Raw genomic sequence first — 19,287 nt, forward strand, 5'->3', positions numbered from 1 at the left:
AATGTTGTAAGTATTTTGTTTTTCCTAATACAAACCCTGTAATTGCTATAGATAGAAGGTACACTGGAACATTTGCTGCATGAAACACATGAATGGGCAAACTGTTTGAGAATCGAATCATATTATAATTGTAATCAATGCTCACCACTCATGCCTGCACCTCTTTATAGGCTTTAATATGGAAGTGCAACCAGTGTTCTGAAAATGCATAGACTAGATACCAGTTATTAAGGCACTACAAATTAAAGCATGACACTCTATGCGTACACTATTAATGTCCACGCTCTTTCAAAACATGGAATGCTTTAACATTTCCATGCGCTTTGTGTCCTGAAAGTGCTTTATTGTCCAGTAGAGAGTAATTTTCACATAACAACAATACACTGAAGCAATATGAAACAGTGACTTGTATGTTTCAGAACTGTTCCTTTCAGACAAACATACAGTTTATGCTACTTTTAAGTCCCAAAAGAACAGGAAGCATGCCAATAACGCAATAAAGAACTTTAAAGTTGTGATTGTGAAAGGTAGTGATACAAATTATGATGATCTATGAGTTATGCGCAAAGCCATCAGCTGATCTTGATGAAGTTTCTTTTGATTTAGGTTTTCATAGATTGATAGTACTCTGGACATAAATTTTGTCCAGAGTACTCCACCTTTCATCCTATGACAGCTAGGATAGGCTCCTGGCCCCCCGCAACCCTAAAGAGGATAAAACAGATGGATGGTTTGGACTTTCTGTAATGTAAGCCTGGGGGTTTACCACCACATTTTGGGCCTTAGATAGACACTATAAATTGTATTATCTGCTGGCACCTTCATCCATGTTTATTCACTGCAGCTTTAACTCAGCTCTGTCTTTAGTTCTTGATTTCAAAACTCCATGCTGTAAAACAAAACTGGGGCTGATCAATTATTTTTTTCATTATTGTCGCACACTTATCTTAAAAATAATTGTTACAGCCTTTCTACTCATGTTTTTCTACACCAATATGGTAAGTATGGCCTATAGTTACTAGGGAACAGTTTGAATAATTTACATAACGCTGTAGACAGAAAAAAATATTCAAATCATGAATCACCCACATCAGTGAAAAATATATATATATTTTTGGGCCAAACTGCATAGCCCTAAATTAAATCTAGTAAAAAAAAATGTTGGATCCCCTTCATGTACCACAGGTACTGTATGTTAGTATGTTTCTGGCTTAGCTTAATAGGGGCAGTTCTGCTTTGTTAGCTTCAGTTTAGGCTGTCTCTTCATCAATTAAAACTGTACTAGTCAACAACACTACTTTTTCAGATGCAGATGTGCTGTAGTATATCACGCTAAATATTAATTGCTTACGCTTTAGTTCCAACTAATACTGTTATCTGTCCGATCTTTCACAGTATATCTTCCATTCTCAACTTGTTTGCAGATAAATCAGTTCCCAAAAGAGGTTGGTTAAAAAGAAGTATTAAAGCATTATTGGTGTTCCTAGATAATGTTTTAATGTTTGGGAACAAAAGCTATTTACCACTGATTTAATCCTGAAAAATCTAATCACCATTTAGGTGTGCATTTTGTATATAGGTGTTAAACTAAACCTGAACAAATTAAACCAGAACAAAAACCCAACTAAAGGAGGGACTGGGAGAAATATCAGGATTTACAATGATAATTTTACAACATGAAAATATAAACATAGACAATCGGAGATTATACAGCACATGCAGCTCAAGGAACTGAAAGGCTTGGGAGTTAAAGTCCACTGGGTAAATGCACCCTCTGTCTGATGTAGGGTAAGCTGACGTATAGTAGAAAGAGGGATGCATCTGTCTGAAAAGCTTTATAAACCAGTGAAAAAGCATGTGTGCTCATATGCACACACTTGAGACATGGAGATCCTAGCTCTCTTTATTGGTCTGAGATTAGCTCTGGGCTTGTTTGACATGAACTCAGCTCTTGTCTGGAACGATTCAGGGGATGGTCTGAAACCAAGGGCTGGCTTTACAGAGTCTAGGGCTGAGGACAGTACATCTGTGAAATGTAAAGTGCAGGATACTCCTCCTTTCCCAGCATTCTCAAAAGATGGTGACTACATTATTGGGGGTGTTTTTTCTTTACATAGCTACATGCAGACAATGAAACATAACTACACCATCATGCCTGAACCACTAAGGTGCACAGGAAGGTTGGTAGTTGACGCTAATGTTTAATTTGTGTAATGTGTTGTGGCTTCACTTTGCCATCATAAAATGTAAATGTGTAGCTTTACAAAAAAAAGAAGCATTTTCTGTCTAAACTGAACATTTGTATGAGTTGTTTAATATGTATATATTTATGTGTATATGTACATTTGGCATACAAATGTCATGGAGCTATTAGTTGTCCTCTCTTCCTATGAATTGCAACTCTTCTTTACTCTATGATTACTATAATTGTAATTAATTAAACTGTCCATATCATATGCACATTTCAACACTGACATGAGTGTCTGTGTGCAGAATTGACTCCAATGAACTGCGGACCTCATGTGCAATGATCTTTGCCATTGAGGAGATTAACAACAGTAGAAAGCTGCTTCCAGGCATCAGACTTGGTTATCAGATCCATGATTCATGTGCCTCAGTTTCCATGACAGTGAAAGTAGCATTCCAGCTTACAAATGGTCTGGATGAGGTGTTTTACACTGGTGACAATTGCTCGCAATCTGGTATGGTGATGGCCGTTGTTGGTGAGTCTGGATCCACACCATCTATCAGTATGTCACGCATCATCGGATCCTTTGATATTCCTCAAGTAAATATCTTAAATATCTGTCTAATGGTAAGCACAGACTGGTCCGTATCTACCATAAAAAGGAATGTTGTTTTTTTTTTTAGGTAAGCCACTCTGCCACATGTGCCTGCTTGTCCGATAAGCAGCAGTACCCCAGTTTCTTCAGAACCATCCCCAGTGACCAGTTCCAGGCTGAAGGACTGGCCAAGCTGGTGAAACAATTTGGCTGGACTTGGATAGGTGCTGTCCGTTCAGATTCAGACTATGGAAATAATGGCATGGCATCTTTCCTGGATGCAGCACACAAAGAGGGAATCTGTGTTGAATACTCTGAATCCTTCTATCGCACTCATCCACGCAGCAGGATACAGAGAGTGGCTGATGTGATCCGCAGGTTTATAAATTAATCAATATTGCTTGTGTTTCCTGAGCTGACACTAACTTTCTGCAAACATAAACTACACAGCAGCAATACAAGTCAAAGAAAAGATTTGAGCAAGGTTTATGTCATTATAATAATAGCAAATTGGAAGTTTATTTCTATGTATTGTCTTCTTACTGGTTTATTACAAATGTTAGCACTAATAAAAATAATTTCTTTCAACAATTGTTACGATTTGATTGTTTAAAATTGATGTACACTTAAAGCCAATTTATATATTTATTGTTACAATATATCATATTTAATCTCTCTGAAGGTCAACAGCTAAGGTTATTGTGGCATTTGCAGCTTCTGGAGACCTGAGGTTATTGCTGGAGGAGCTGTCTCGTGAGCCTTCCCCACCTCGCCAGTGGATAGGCAGTGAGGCCTGGGTGACTCACCCAGACATGCTGAAGTTCACCTTCTGTGCTGGAGCCATTGGATTTGCCATTCCACGATCTGTGATCCCAGGTCTGAGAGACTTCCTGCTGGATCTCTCTCCAACTAAAGTGGCAGCCTCCCCAATACTGACTGAATTCTGGGAGGATGCATTCAACTGTAGCCTGGAAAAAAGTGAGATATTTGTGCTGATTTAAACATTAACATGAGAGTCACTATTTGTTCCATGTGGTTATATTTTGATGCTTTGCTAACTCGCTGAGTGTCTTTTAGAAGAGGCTATAGCACTGTTACAGGTCCAACAATAAAGTCCTAACAACAAGTGCAGAGTATGTACACAGTGTGCAAAATGTATTACTTATAATAAATATGTTGTATAATTAAGTTTCATTTGTGTTTTTGCATCTTTCCAAACAGTGTAAGTAACAGTAAATACAGTAACAGTAAATCCCACAAAAAGGGGAAAAAAAATAATAAACATATTTTGTTTTACAAGATGAATAATAAAATATAATGTATAAATGTATGTAGTGTCTTTTAACTTATCCTACAGAAAATCCTACAGTTTTGTTTGTTCTTAGGTTCTGCTTCAGACAAGAAATTGTGTGATGGAAATGAAGACATACAAAAGGTCCAGAGTCCGTACACTGACACATCTCAGCTTCGTGTCACCAACATGGTGTACAAAGCTGTTTATGCAATAGCTTATGCCATTCATAATGCTGTGTGTCAGGAGACAAATTCTACAACTCAGTGTGACAAACTCTCCAAGATAAATTCCAGACAGGTTGGTTGTAATAGATCTGTTGACACTCCAGATTATTTTCTTTAGCTATGATTAACCGAATAAGTTATGGTTTACTTCATATTATTATTATTTTTATTCCTCACAGGTTTTTACTCAGCTGAGGAAAGTACATTTTTCACAAAATGGTTATAAAGTGTCGTTTGATACAAATGGGGATCCTGTGGCCACATATGAGCTGGTTAACTGGCAGAAAAGTAAAAGTGGCAGCCTTGAATTTGTGACAGTAGGGTACTATGATGCATCATTGCCAATGGGCCAAGAGCTCCGTATCAGCAAGAACATCACTTGGGTGGAGGACAAGACACATGTAGGAACAAAGAATTTTACATCATCATTGCTACGGCTCTGCAGCAGATGCTATATCTGTGTACATTTATCTCTCTTTGGTGTTAATGGCAGGTGCCAGTGTCAGTGTGCAGTGACAGCTGTCCTCCAGGAACTCATAAAGTGCTGCAGAAAGGAAAACCCATCTGCTGTTATGACTGTATACCATGTCCTGAGGGAGAGATCAGCAATGCTACAGGTAAAATATGTTTTCTCATTAATATTAACATCACACTCTAACGTTAATGGTTATTATTATAATTTCCTTTTTTTTTTCAGATTCACTAAATTGTTTCCTTTGCCCAAAGGAACTGTGGCCTAATGCAGAGAGGGACACATGTTTCCCAAAGCCTGTGGAGTTTCTTTCTTTCAGCGAGGTCTTAGGAATTGTCTTGTCTGCATTCTCACTTTGTGGTGCCTGTGTGGCTGCTTTGACAGCTGTTATATTCTTCCGTCACAGAACCTCCCCAATAGTCAGGGCCAACAACTCTGAGCTGAGCTTCCTGCTGCTCTTCTCCTTGACTCTGTGTTTCTTATGTTCATTAACTTTCATTGGAGCACCCTCTGAGTGGTCCTGCATGCTGCGCCACACAGCATTTGGGATCACCTTTGTCCTCTGCATCTCTTGTGTTCTTGGGAAAACTATAGTTGTGTTAATGGCCTTCAAGGCTACACTTCCAGGTAGTAACATCATGAAATGGTTTGGTCCTCTACAGCAAAGAATGACTGTAGTGTCTTTTACATTCATTCAAGTTCTAATATGTACAGTTTGGTTGGTTGTTAGTCCTCCTTTTCCAATGAAAAACCTCACCACATACAAAGATAGAATCATCCTGGAGTGTGCATTAGGTTCAGCTGTTGGATTCTGGGCTGTGCTTGGTTACATAGGTCTACTGGCTGTGTTTTGCTTTGTGTTAGCTGTTCTGGCCCGAAAACTGCCTGATAATTTTAATGAAGCCAAGTTTATCACCTTCAGCATGTTGATATTCTGTGCAGTCTGGATCACCTTTATCCCAGCTTATGTCAGCTCTCCTGGGAAATTTACTGTGGCTGTAGAGATCTTTGCCATTCTGGCCTCTAGTTTTGGACTAATACTGTGTATATTTGCTCCAAAGTGTTTTATCATCGTATTTAAGCCAGAGAAGAACACCAAGAAACATTTAATGAACAAAAGTCAATACTAGTATCAGTTGCATAGTTGTTACGCACAATGTGGAGTTTATATTGTACACGTTAAAAACAATCAATCACAATTAAATGTTTAATGAATATATACCAATACTAACATTTGTAGCTATACTTGAAGGTAGATCATATGGAAATATGTTGTCCGCATTAAAAACATTTGGCAATAATTTTGCATTAAATATTTATTTTCATGTTGGTATGTGAGTTTCCTTATTTGTTAGTGTTATACAAATATTTTCCATCATGTCCTAAAAACATCAAAGTATGGACTTTGTTTTAGTCTTTTTCCTTTTTAAAATAAGGGGATACAAACTCAGAAGAAATCAAAGATTTTTTTCATTAGCTTAATATTTGAAGCATTATTAGCTATTATAAATGTTCCTTTATCTAAGATTAATTACATTTCCATTTTAATTAATTTATTATGGAGGATGCAAACCTTTAGTCTAAATGAAGTTTAGTGCAAAGGTTTACATCCTCATTCTTCCTATTTGTATTTCCTATTTTTACTGTAAGTGTTTTTTTTTTTTTTTAATATTTTTGTAGACCATTTTTAAACTACTGATAATAAAAGAAAATTAGTACTAGCCTAATATTCATTGTTATTATGCTAGGTTCAGGGTTAAGTTTGCAGCCCTTACATTGAATCTCAATGTAGGGTAATGTTGTGTATTTCGGAATAATTGAATATGGTCAAATACTCTAATACAAATGGCAAATACTGTATGCATGAACCAGATGTGTCAAATATGTATCATGCAGGAACATCCACCACTTTTTAGCACTGCATGTTTTGAACGACTATAATAATACATAACACAGTCTACAGTCTATTGATATTAAATAGAACTGTGATTTCTTTCTCTAAAAACCATGAGTTACTTCCACTCATCAAATTAATCAAAACCAGAGGACACAATCTATGTTATTGTGTCCTCTAGTTTTGTTAGAATCAAAACCAGAGGACACAATCTATGTTATTGTGTCTTCTAGTTTTGTTGGAATCAAAACCAGAGGAACCAGTCTATGTTATTGTGCCAGTATAAGCCCATTGTCTCCCCCCTGTGGATGTTATCTCACTGAAAGAAGTAGAACAATGAGGAGAATTAGAAGAAATATGGCTTAGTTTATTAGACAACTCCTCCTCCTCGGAGGCTTAGTGTGTGGGTGTGTCTGAGGGATGGGCCACAGGTGGTGTCCATGAACTGGCCTGTTGGAATTAATTGGTGCCCCAGGATTGGACAAGCTGAGACTAAAAGCCTTTTATGCCCCAGGTGACAGCATCCTCTCTTTCCACCTCTGCAACTCCCAACAACCCAGCAGTCTGTGTGTTAAATAGAAGCCAACTTTGCTTAGTTTTTTAGAATAGTGATTGTGGAATCTGTCAATTTATTTTGTAAATATATCCACTGTAACTATTGAACGTATTTTATTTTATGAATTTTCACCTGTTTTGGGTTAGATGGTTACGTTATACAACATGTCTCTTATTTTGTGATTTGATTTGGTTTAGTTAGTTAAGTTAGAGTTTTGTTGCTGCACTGTTCACCTCTGAAGCTAAAAAACTGCTAACTTTTGGTATTTAAAGACTGTTTTGCTGGTTTAGCTATGAATTGGGAGTGAGGGAAAGCACGTATCATTATGTCATTATGTTACGTTTACTGTTTGAAAAATAGCTCTTAAAAAAGCCAAGTTCAGAAGCGAACATTCTGGATAATTTTAGCTTGTTTAGAGAGCGGTTATATCATACCTGTAATGTAGTCTGTCATCAAGGTGAGTGATTGCGTGCAGGTGTGGCCGCCACTGCAGTTTCAGGTGCATTAAAACACAAAGACTCGCACACACTTACACAAAAACAGACAGGGAGAGAGGGAATAGGACGTCGGAGGAGGGTGTGCTGTGTGTTTCTAAACATGGTGTGCAAACAGTGATAGTTCGAGCAGGTGATGAGTCTTGAAGTGAGGTCAGTAAGGGTTGGTTATCAGTGATGACCCCCAAATATCAACAGACTTTGTGGGAACAACAACTGAATATACTAAGCAATGCTAATGCTGTGTTGGTTAAAACAGCTGGAAAAGAAGAGAAATAGCTGCTTGTCATCAGTATAGCAATAATAGTGGGCCAAGAACAGAACTTGGGCACCCCATTGGAAAGAAAATGAGAGATGGATATCTGGCCCTACCAAAATATATTGAAGATCTTTCTAGATAAGTAGGACCTGAGTTAGGGAGCTGTAACAATGGTGCCCAATTGCCTAAAATGCACAGACAGTTAATCTGGTGTTTAAAAGTGGGTCCAGTTTACAGGCTGCAGAAAGAATAGGATTAAGGCAAATGACTGGGCCTTTGCTTTTACAGACTGCAGACATCCCACAACCATCAGAAGGGTCATTTCTGTAGAATGAACTTTCACTGCAAATTGAAGGAGATGAGGGTCTAGATGACAGGTGGTGTGAGGGCTTGAGAGGAGGAATGTTGATGTGTAAGTGTTCAGAAATGTAAGGAAATCAGCATGTCAAGGTGGATCATTATCTCTCCCAAAAAGATAAAAGAATTGCCATCTTTTCATTGTTATCTATTCAGGGAAGTGAAACAGCACTATGTTGAATTTGTCACAGAAGTCACCCAGACCAACTGGGTGACACATCACAATGTAATGTAATACTGATGAGATATGCTGTAAGGAAAAACTTCCACTTATTAAAAATAAGAATTCCAATCCCGAATCTGTGATGAACAAGGATCATGGGAGCCATTGATCACATTTTATTCCAGAGACTAAAAGTTATTAATGAAAGACATTTTAGTTGGTTGGTTTAAATCTTCTGTTCATGTTCAATATGAGTCTTTCAGTTATCCAGTTATGATAAAAGTTATGTATTAATTTCTACAGGGCTCTGTGATACAACTGACACTTTTCACTTTTAGATAAACATCCTGTCAAAGTAATGCTGAAAAACTGGTCATGCATTCTTTTTTATAATGGTTTACAGATTTACAGATTCTAACCCTTTTGCTTCACAAATTAAAATGCATTTGTTGCTTAAACAATGGATTACTTGATTGCTGCTATTTGAATGTCACAATATTTCTCTAAAACACATCGAGCTAATCCAAAACGTTACAGCAAAAGTATAACAATGAGAAAGAAAATAGCATCATAATTAGTATGATAATAACCTTCCTCTATGAAATCCAAATTAAATTTTAAATTCTCCTCTTTACATACAAAACCTTTATTAGTCACCAAATAAAAAGTTTGTAATGTAACACAATAGCAGTAAAAAGATATCCACAAAACTAAATGAAAAATACTATTAATTATAAACATTCTCCACATTATAAACAAACTCCACATTGTAACAATATTAACTATATAACTGATACTAGTATTGATTTTTGTTCATCAAATGTTTCTTGGTGTTCTTCTCTGGCTTTAACAAGATGATAAAACACTTTGGAGCAAATATACACAATATTAGTCCAAAACTAGAGGCCAGAATGGCAAATATCTCCACAGCTACAGTAAATTTCCCAGGAGAGCTGACATAAGCTGGGATGAAAGTGATCCAGACTGCACAGAATATTAACATGCTGAAGGTGATGAGCTTTGCTTCATTAAAATTATCAGGCAGTTTTCGGGCTAGAACAGCTAACACAAAGCAAAACACAGCCAGTAGACCTATGTACCCAAGCACAGCCCAGAATCCAACAGCTGAACCTAATGCACACTCCAGGATGATTCTATCTTTGTATGTGGTGAGGTTTTTCATTGGAAAAGGAGGACTAACAACCAACCAAACTGTACAAATTAGAACTTGAATGAATGTAAAAGACACTACAGTCATTCTTTGCTGTAGAGGACCAAACCATTTCATGATGTTACTACCTGGAAGTGTAGCTTTGAAGGCCATTAACACAACTATAGTTTTCCCAAGAACACAAGAGATGCAGAGGACAAAGGTGATCCCAAATGCTGTGTGGCGCAGCATGCAGGACCACTCAGAGGGTGCTCCAATGAAAGTTAATGAACATAAGAAACACAGAGTCAAGGAGAAGAGCAGCAGGAAGCTTAGCTCAGAGTTGTTGGCCCTGACAATGGGAGAAGTTCTGTGACGGAAGAAAACAGTTCCTGTTATAATGGCCAAACAGGCTCCACCAACTGAGAATGCAGCCAAGATGATTCCTAGAACCTCGTCAAAGGAAAGAAACTCTACAGGTTTTGGTAAACAAGAGTCTCTCTTTGCATTTGGCCAGAACTCCTTAGGGCATGGGAAACAGTCAGTGGAATCTGAAAATAATCACAAAGCACTTTTAGCTGTCGTATTTGGGGGGGTAGTTTCAGATAAGAAAACATATTTTACCTGTACTATTGCTGATCTCTCCCTCAGGACATGGTATACAGTCAAAACAGCAGATGGGTTTTCCTTTCTGCAGCACTTTATGAGTTCCTGGAGGACAGCTGTCACTGCACACTGACACTGGTACCTGCCATAAACAGTATATACAACCATTTTACTGCAAAGCAATTATAGTAATACTATTGTTATTATACTAATACTATGATTGCTCTTTACCTGTGTCCTCTCCTCCATCCAGGTGAGGTCTCTGTTGATATGGAACTCCTGGCCCACTGGCATTGATGCATCATAGTATCCTACTGTCACAAATTCTAGACTTCCACTCTTCTGCCAGTTAACCAGCTCATATGCAGCCACAGGATCCCCGTTAGCATCAAATGACACAGGATATCCATTTTGGGAAAAATTTACTTTCTTCAACTGAGCAAGTATCTGTGAGGATTCATTAAAGTGGAACAGTGAGGGGGGGAGACATGAATAATAGTTAAAAATAATGTTAAATTTAATTTCTGTAAGTTCATCATATCCATTGTATTTATTAAAGCTGACCTGTTTAGATTCTGTCCTGGAGAGTTTGTCACACTGAGTTGTAGAATTTGTCTCCTGACACACAGCATTATGAATGGCATGAGCTACAGCATAAACAGCTTTGTAAACCATGTTGGTGATTCGGAGCTGAGATGTGTCAGTGTACGGACTCTGGAGCTTTTGTATGTCTTCAGTTCCATCACATAATCTCTTGTCTGTGGCACCATCTGAAATATATACAGTTGCATTTTTAGAACCGACAGATGTATCAGTACTCTTTTATTTGAAGATATAATTTTGTATGTGTTGTTTGATTTACCTCAAAAAATGTGCCTTATGGAAACTCAAGAATTTAGTTTTTAATCACGTTAGTTATTTCACATTTATGTTACAATGTACTTTTAGATAACTGTATATCACAGGCTCAGCAGAAAAACGCAAAAATATAAAAATTGTTATCACCAACCTGATAGATCATCTACAAGACAGCGTTAATATACCCAGTGTGCCTGTCTACATACCTTGTCCACATGTTCAAGAGCAACAGATTTCAATAAAATTTTGTTTCATCCTAAAACAGCTGTTGAATTTTTATATGAGGAAGCTCCAGTAAGACAAGCAATAAACAAGACATATCCACAAGAACCAAATGGTAACTGTTTGGGGTTTCATCAGTTACCAAAATCCAGGCTGCAGTTGAATGCATCCTCCCAGAACTCAGTAAGTATTGGGGAAGATGCCACTTTAATGGGAGGGAGATCCAGCAGGAAGTCTCTCAGCCCTGGGATCACAGATCGTGGAATACCAAATCCAATGGCTCCAGCACAAAAGGTGAACTTCAGCATGTCTGGGTGAGTCACCCAGGCCTCACTGCCTATCCACTGGCGAGGTGGGGAAGGCTCACGAGACAGCTCCTCCAGCAGTGTTTTCATATCTCCAAATGATACAAATGCCACAACAACCACTGCTGTTGACCTGGAAAAACATTATACACTAATATTCATAAACATACACACAGACAATATAAACTATGTTGGAGATCTATAAAATCTATAAATCTATAAAATGGACAAACACAAAAACACTTTTTGATGTTTTTTGAATACAAAACTAATCCAAATCACTTTGGTTACTTAATGTAATAGCAATAAACATAATACGAAATTTGCAATTTAGTATCAAAGATAAAATCAGACATATTCACTTTCACTAAATATATTTGTGGTTTTTTGCATAAAGTCAGTGTCAAGATAAAAAATAGAAATACAGGTACTTAGTAACCTGCGGATCACATCAGCCACCCTCTGGATCCTGCTACGTGGATGATAACGATTAAAAGATTCAGAGTATTCAACACAGATTCCCTCTTTGTGCGCTGTGGCCAGGAAAGATGCCATGCCATTATTTCCATAATCTGACTCTGAACGGACAGCACCTATCCAAGTCCAGCCAAATTGTTTCACCAGCTTAGCCAGTGCATTGGCCTGAAACTGGTCACTAGGAATGGTTCTGAAGAAACTGGGGTACTGCTGCTTATTGGACAAGCAGGCACAAGTGGAAAAGTGACTCACCTAATAGAAAACAACACATTGTAATTTTTAAACAGCATAATTAACATACAGTTTCTCAAAAAGTGTAAGAATATTTTTTTTAATATTTACTTGTGGAATATTAAAGGACCCAATGACACGCGATATGGCAATGGATTGACCTGTTGAAGACTCACCAACAACAGCCATCACCATACCAGATTGCGAACAATTGTGACTGGTATAAAAATAAGGGTCCAGACCATTTGTAAGCTGAAATGCCACTTTCACTGCCATGGGAACTGAGGCACATGAGTCATGAATCTGATAACCGAGTCTGATGCCTGGAAGCAGCTTTGAACTTTTGTTGATCTCCTCAATAGCAAAGATCATTGCACGTGAAAAGCGTAGTTCGCGTGGTTCAATTCTGCACACAGACAATCATGCCAGTGTTGAAATGTGAATATAACATTTACATGATTGGTCACAATTTTAACAAAAAGTAAAGGAGCAATGAAATTCATTGTAATGGACAAGGAACGGCATTCCATTAATCAAAAATAATCAAAAATAATCCTAATCAAAAATACACAGCCACAGCATAAATACCATTTGTTGGTCTGAATATGATGGAAAAGGGTAAAGCAATTGGTAAAGTTTTTGCAGCATTAAAACTACCAGTTGGCAGTTGATGTATCAAACTGCTGCCTGAACGACACAATTCAACATCTCAACTATACTTTCAGTTAAGAAACACAAAAATTATTCAGTTGCAAATAACACTCTTGTTGTCAAGATAACACAGTTTATAAGAGAAATTAATAATTTGTCCTTAAGTGTCAAAAAAAAAGAAAAAAAAGAAATTCAGAGCTTTCAAAATTAAACAGATTGCAACAAGATTATATTCACATCATACAAAATAAACATTTTTATCCTCAGTCAATTCATATATCTTGTTCTCACTGACCTCCCTGTGCACTGTAGTGGCTCAGGCATAGTGGTGTAGTTATGTTTCATATTCTGCATATTGTAATGTATGGAGAAAACCCCACCAATTGTATAGTCACCATCCATTGAGAATGCAGGTAGACGTGTGGTATCCTGTAGCGTACATTTCACAGATGAAGCTTCATCAGTCACCTCACCAGCAGCCTTAGCATGTGTGTAGGCTGTCCTTTGTTTCAAACCATCCACAACATATTTCAAAGCAAGAGCTGAGTTCATCTCTAACAACCACAGAGCTAATCTCAGACCAATACAGACAGCTGAGATCTCCATCCCTCAAATCTATCAGTGTGTGCATGGGTGTGTCTTCACTGGTTTTTATAACTTTTCAGACAACAACTTCCCTTCTTACATCAGCCTAGCTTCTATTAAAGAGAGGGAGCCCTTTCTCAGTGATTGATTACCTTTTACAGGTCTTTTAAAAGTTAATTAAGGCCTTTGATCTACATCTATTGTGTAACATCCAATATATCTCCCTGTTTTTCTTACTTCGTGTAAAGGTACTATTGTAAACACCAGAAAACTCTCTGTGTCTTACCCTATCTTGGCTGATTTAAAACACACACACACACACACACACACACACACATATATATTATTGCAATATATATTGCCTGAACAACATAAGGTATGTCTAATAAATGTTAAACTAAGCTATGAGAAAGTAATTCCATTTAAAATTATAGTATGCTCTGTTTATAAACTAGTAAGGTCTTTTAATTTACTTTTTAAAGGAAAACCATTGAAATGGCTAATGGCTACATTGTAATCAATGTAATTATATATTTTTATACTATATACTATGAGTTTAATTGCACACAATTACAGTTTTGGCTTGGCGCTACAGTTTTTTGTTTTTTTTTTAAACAGGCCTACAGCCCAAAGATTTTGATTTCTTTTTTAATACATCTTTGGGTTTACTAGGTCTTAAAACACACTGTATAGTGGCAGATTTGATAACATTATTAAATAGTTGGTAATTGTTTCCCTACGGTATTCTGCTTTTAGGTACACACCCAAACCACCTTGTAGTTAAAGTTGTTTGTAATGGACAAACCATGACCTTTACATTAGTCAAAAAACAAGACACAACTTTTCATTTTGAACAGGCATGTTTTTCCTCCCAGTCACACCCCTCAGGGTTTTGTTGCGATGGACAAAATGAGTGTAGCCAGGAAACCACCTAAAGACCTAACTAACCTTTACAAAGCTGCTCGGCAAGGGGCAGGGTAGTCTACAACGAAGTTGGCCTCACACCTGACAGAAGCGGATTGCAGTGATGACTTAATTTAAATATAAAAAAACCAGCACAACATCTGGCAGGTTTAGATAAATTGACCATATCTTCTAAATATGAATTGTGACTTTCTCACTTGAAAAAATCTAAACTTACTAAAGCAGCAGGTTTACAACAGGTTTCAGCATTAATCAGTGGTTACTGCTGCTTGCCTGCTCTGCCTTGGGAAGAGAATGGGCAGTGCTTTTGAGAGTCATGCTACAGGCCGATGAGATCAGTGCCGTCTCCCAGTTCTTCGATATTTTGTTAAATAGCAGCAGGATCATCTCCAAATGTGATTTACACAGCTAAAGGGCACGCAATGCATTATTATCACAGCTCTTGGTTAAATGACATAACCCAAGCGTCAAATATAGTATGTTCCCTACAAAATATTGTAGGGGACATATTTGATGTTTCATGTTACTCCAAGACGGAAGTTCTTCCCAGCCAGACGGTGAATTAAAAAAACTAATAAAATCAAACCAACCGAAAACCAAATCAGCTTTACTGACCACATCTCCTTTGTCTCTAGGGCATGAAGAAGGATGCAGATGAAACTTAACTCATATGAAACTTAATTAATTGTGCTGTCACTGGTCACAGCTGGTATTGATTACTGTAAACCCCTGGTGATGGGGCCACCAGCATGCACAGTCAAACCAGATAATCCAAAATGCTGCAGTATCTGTCAATTTTAATTAACCAAAAAGGACACACATCACACCACTCTCTAAATCTCTGCACTGGCTACCTCTAGCTGCCCACATCAGGTTCTAAGCTCTGAGTCTCTCCTACAGACAGTTCAACTCAACAGCACCTACCTACCTTAACTCCCCCATTCAGGTCTACAGTCTCTCCTGCTCTCTGTGCGTTGAAGAACAACGGTGTCAGGTGGTCCCATCACCACACAAAAGAGCCCAAGCAAAATTCTTCAACTTGGTGGACCTAGTGGAATGAGCTACCAAACTCCACATGCTCAGCATTCTCCCTTCCACTATTCAGAACATGGCTCAAACCTTATTTTCCTATTTATTTAGTCTTTAAAACCTGAAAAATTATCTGCTCTATCTTGCACTTGCATCTCATGAAAGGAAAACAAAAACTTTTTTTATAGCACTTTGCTATAGTGGTTTTTCCTTGACAAAGTAGCTTTGGATAAAAGAATCAACCAAATGAATGAATGTAAATGCAAGTAGAAGCAGGTCTACATCATGTTTCAAAAGGTTGCTGGGCTTTTTATGAATGTAAGTAAGAGTGCCACCTGCAGGCAATATACTGAAATAACATGATGTGCGCAAATGATGGCTGATGATAAAGTGGCCGATTATCATTGTCGCTACATTACTGGCTAACACTCCTATTTTGATAAAAGTATTAAAACACAAAAATACCCCAGTGCAGTAAATTCTGGTCATATAAAATATGTCCCAGAAATCCCAGGAGCACCACTTGCACAGAATGGCTGGTACATGATCTAGTCGAGAAAATCATAAACTGCACCGATTGTAGGAGGTATGGCAGTAAATGTTTGATAGTAACTCTAACTTATATATGTTTTGTAGTCTTCATTGGGGTGTGTGCAGTCATCATTTACATTTAAAAGTGTTGTAAGTCTGGTTCAACTAGATTTAAGCGTACAATAATCAACTTAAATAATATAAATTGTAAAAGCTAAATGGCTATTAACTTTGGAAAACCACTAACCACAGTGGCTAGAGAGCAAAAACATTAGTGTCAGGCCTGCTTCTCTGTAATTTTGGTTTCAATCTTGATATCATGCTGGTATGATTAGCGGTACTTTCAATGTATGAAGAACTGTTAAAGAACGTAAATACAGAGTGTATGTGCGTTTTCGTTTTAGTTTATTTATTTTAAAAAATGTTTTTAAAAATTGCATCTAAATCTAAATTTGATTACAATTAGATTTTTTTTAGATGAACATTTTTCTTTTGAAAACATTTGTAGTATAACAAAATAGTGGAAAAATGACATCCCCTTACATGAAAAACACTATAAATATTGGTGATTGTGTTAAACATACAATATAAACTCAACTTTGTTTATCTCAATTTTAACTATACAACTTATATTAGTATTGATTTTTGTTCATCAAATGTTTCTTGGTGTTCTTCTCTGGTTTAAATAAGATGATAAAACACTTTGGAGCAAATATACACAGTATTAGTCCAAAACTAGAGGCCAGAATGGCAAATATCTCCACAGCCACAGTGAATTTCCCAGGAGAGCTGACATAAGCTGGAATAAATGTGATCCACACTGCACAGAATATCAACATGCTGAAGGTGATAAACTTGGCTTCATTAAAATTATCAGGCAGTTTTCGGGCTAGAAGAGCTAACACAAAGCAAAACACAGCCAGTAGACCTATGTACCCCAGCACAGCCCAGAATCCAACAAGTGAACCTAATGCACACTCCAGGATGATTCTATCTTTATATGTGGTGAGATTTTTCATTGGAAAAGGAGGACTGACAACCAACCAAACTGTACATATTAGAACTTGGATGAATGTAAAAGACACTACAGTCATTCTTTGCTGTAGAGGACCAAACCATTTCATGATGTTACTACGTGGGAGTGTAGCTTTGAAGGCCATTAACACAACTATAGTTTTCCCAAGAACACAAGAGATGCAGAGGACAAAGGTGATCCCAAATGCTGTGTGGCGCAGCATGCAGGACCACTCAGAGGGTGCTCCAATGAAAGTTAATGAACATAAGAAACACAGAGTCAAGGAGAAGAGCAGCAGGAAGCTCAGTTCAGAGTTGTTGGCCCGGACAATGGGAGAAGTTCTGTGGCGGAAGAAAACAGTTCCTGTTATAATGGCCAAACAGGCTCCACCAACTGAGAATGCAGCCAAGATGATTCCCAGGACCTCACTGAAGAAAAGAAACTCTACAGGTTTTGGAAAACAAGCGTCTCTCTTTGCATTTGGCCAGAACTCCTTAGGGCATGGGAAACAGTCAGTGGAATCTGAAAGAAAATCACAAAGAACTTTTAGCTGTCGTATTTGGTGGGCGAGTTTTAGATAGAAAAACATATTTTACCTGTATCATTGCTGATCTCTCCCTCAGGACATGGTATACAGTCATAACAGCAGATGGGTTTTCCTTTCTGCAGCACTTTATGAGTTCCTGGAGGACAGCTGTCACTGCACACTGACACTGGTACCTAACATAAACAGAATATATAGACAAACTCACACTGATAGGCCCTTTAACTACAAACCTATTATTATAAAGGTTTATTGCTTCTCACTTGTGTTCTCCCCTCCATCCAGCTGATGTCCTTGTTAATATGGAACTCCTGGCCCACTGGTAGTGATGCATCATAGTATCCTACTGTTACTATCTCAAGGCTGCTACTCTCACTTTTCTGCCAGTTAACCAGCTCATATGCAGCCACAGGATCCCCATTAGCATCAAATGACACAGGATAACCATTTCGGGAAAAATTTACTTTCTTCAATTGAGCAAGAATCTGTGAGGATTCATTGGAACAGTGATGGGGGGGACATGAATAATAGTTAACAATAATGTTATATATATATATAAATTAAAATGAAACAGTGATGGGTGACAGAGAATCCATAATGTTAAATATTTTCTAATGCCAATGTATTTTTTTAAAGCTGACCTGTTTGGACTCTATCCTGGAGAGTTTGTCACACTGAGTTGTAGAATTTGTCTCCTGACACACAGCATTATGAACAGCATGAGCTATTGCATAAACAGCTTTGTACACCATGTTGGTGATTCGGAGCTGAGATGTGTCAGTGTACGGACTCTGGAGCTTTTGTATGTCTTCACTTCCATCACATAATCTCTTGTCTGTGGCACCATCTGAAATACAAGGATAAAAACAGATGCAATATTACAACTAAGAGAGACATGAGTACCCCTTTATTAAAAGAAAGCTTAAACCCCAAAAATAGACCTTTCAGAAATTCAAGTACTTTTTTTTTGTAATTTATTTGACATTAACCTTTTAAAGTACTTTTAGATAACTGTATATCACAGGCTCAGCAGAAAAACATAAAATATCAAGTTTTTTAACACCAACCGTTTTATCCTCTACAAGATAACATTATTATTATACCATGTGAGAAACAGCTGTTGAATTATTATATGAGGAAGCAAGACAACAAATCCACAAAAAACAAATGGTAACTATTTGGGGTTTCGTCAGTTACCAAAATCCAGGCTGCAGTTGAATGCATCCTCCCAGAACTCAGTAAGAATTGGGGAAGATGCCACTTTAGTGGGAGGGAGATCCAGCAGGAAGTCTCTCAGACCTGGGATCACAGATCGTGGAATACCAAATCCAATGGCTCCAGCACAAAAGGTGAACTTCAGCATGTCTGGGTGAGTCACCCAGGCCTCACTGCCTATCCACTGGCGAGGTGGGGAAGGCTCACGAGACAGCTCCTCCAGCAGTGTTTTCATATCTCCAAATGATACAAATGCCACAACAACCACTGCTGTTGACCTGGAAAAACATTATACAGTAATATTCATAAACATACAAACAGACAATATAAAATATGTTGGAGATCTATAAAATCTATAAATCTATTTCACCAACTTGGCCAGTGCATTAGCCTGAAACTGGTCACTGGGGATGGTTCTGAAGAAACTGGGGTACTGCTGCTTATTGGA

At 37.7% G+C, this 19,287-nt stretch overlaps 3 protein-coding genes across 3 annotated transcripts; 1 reads left to right on the top strand and 2 right to left on the bottom strand.

Moving 5' to 3' along the window:
* The first annotated feature begins 2,136 nt into the window (after positions 1-2,136).
* LOC137129174 (extracellular calcium-sensing receptor-like) lies at positions 2,137-5,903 on the top strand. The gene is made up of 8 exons (XM_067508104.1): positions 2,137-2,180; positions 2,494-2,788; positions 2,872-3,161; positions 3,466-3,761; positions 4,169-4,374; positions 4,481-4,702; positions 4,795-4,918; positions 4,999-5,903. Exons 1-8 carry the CDS (start codon positions 2,152-2,154, stop codon positions 5,901-5,903), a joined length of 2,367 nt encoding a protein of 788 aa, XP_067364205.1. The 5' UTR covers positions 2,137-2,151.
* Positions 5,904-9,292: 3,389 nt separating this feature from the next.
* LOC137129175 (extracellular calcium-sensing receptor-like) lies at positions 9,293-13,592 on the bottom strand. Its single transcript, XM_067508105.1, has 8 exons — positions 13,292-13,592; positions 12,457-12,751; positions 12,077-12,366; positions 11,475-11,770; positions 10,817-11,022; positions 10,484-10,699; positions 10,271-10,394; positions 9,293-10,197 (listed from the first exon to the last, which is right to left on the bottom strand). The coding sequence occupies exons 1-8, from the start codon at positions 13,546-13,548 to the stop codon at positions 9,293-9,295; spliced, it is 2,589 nt and encodes an 862-aa protein (XP_067364206.1). The 5' UTR covers positions 13,549-13,592.
* Positions 13,593-16,697: 3,105 nt separating this feature from the next.
* Positions 16,698-19,074, bottom strand: LOC137129176 (extracellular calcium-sensing receptor-like). The gene is made up of 5 exons (XM_067508106.1): positions 18,822-19,074; positions 18,266-18,471; positions 17,888-18,109; positions 17,677-17,800; positions 16,698-17,602 (listed from the first exon to the last, which is right to left on the bottom strand). Exons 1-5 carry the CDS (start codon positions 19,072-19,074, stop codon positions 16,698-16,700), a joined length of 1,710 nt encoding a protein of 569 aa, XP_067364207.1.
* Positions 19,075-19,287: the final 213 nt, after the last annotated feature.

This window comes from Channa argus, chromosome 6, assembly GCF_033026475.1.
Source record: "Channa argus isolate prfri chromosome 6, Channa argus male v1.0, whole genome shotgun sequence".
Lineage (NCBI taxonomy): Eukaryota > Metazoa > Chordata > Actinopteri > Anabantiformes > Channidae > Channa > Channa argus.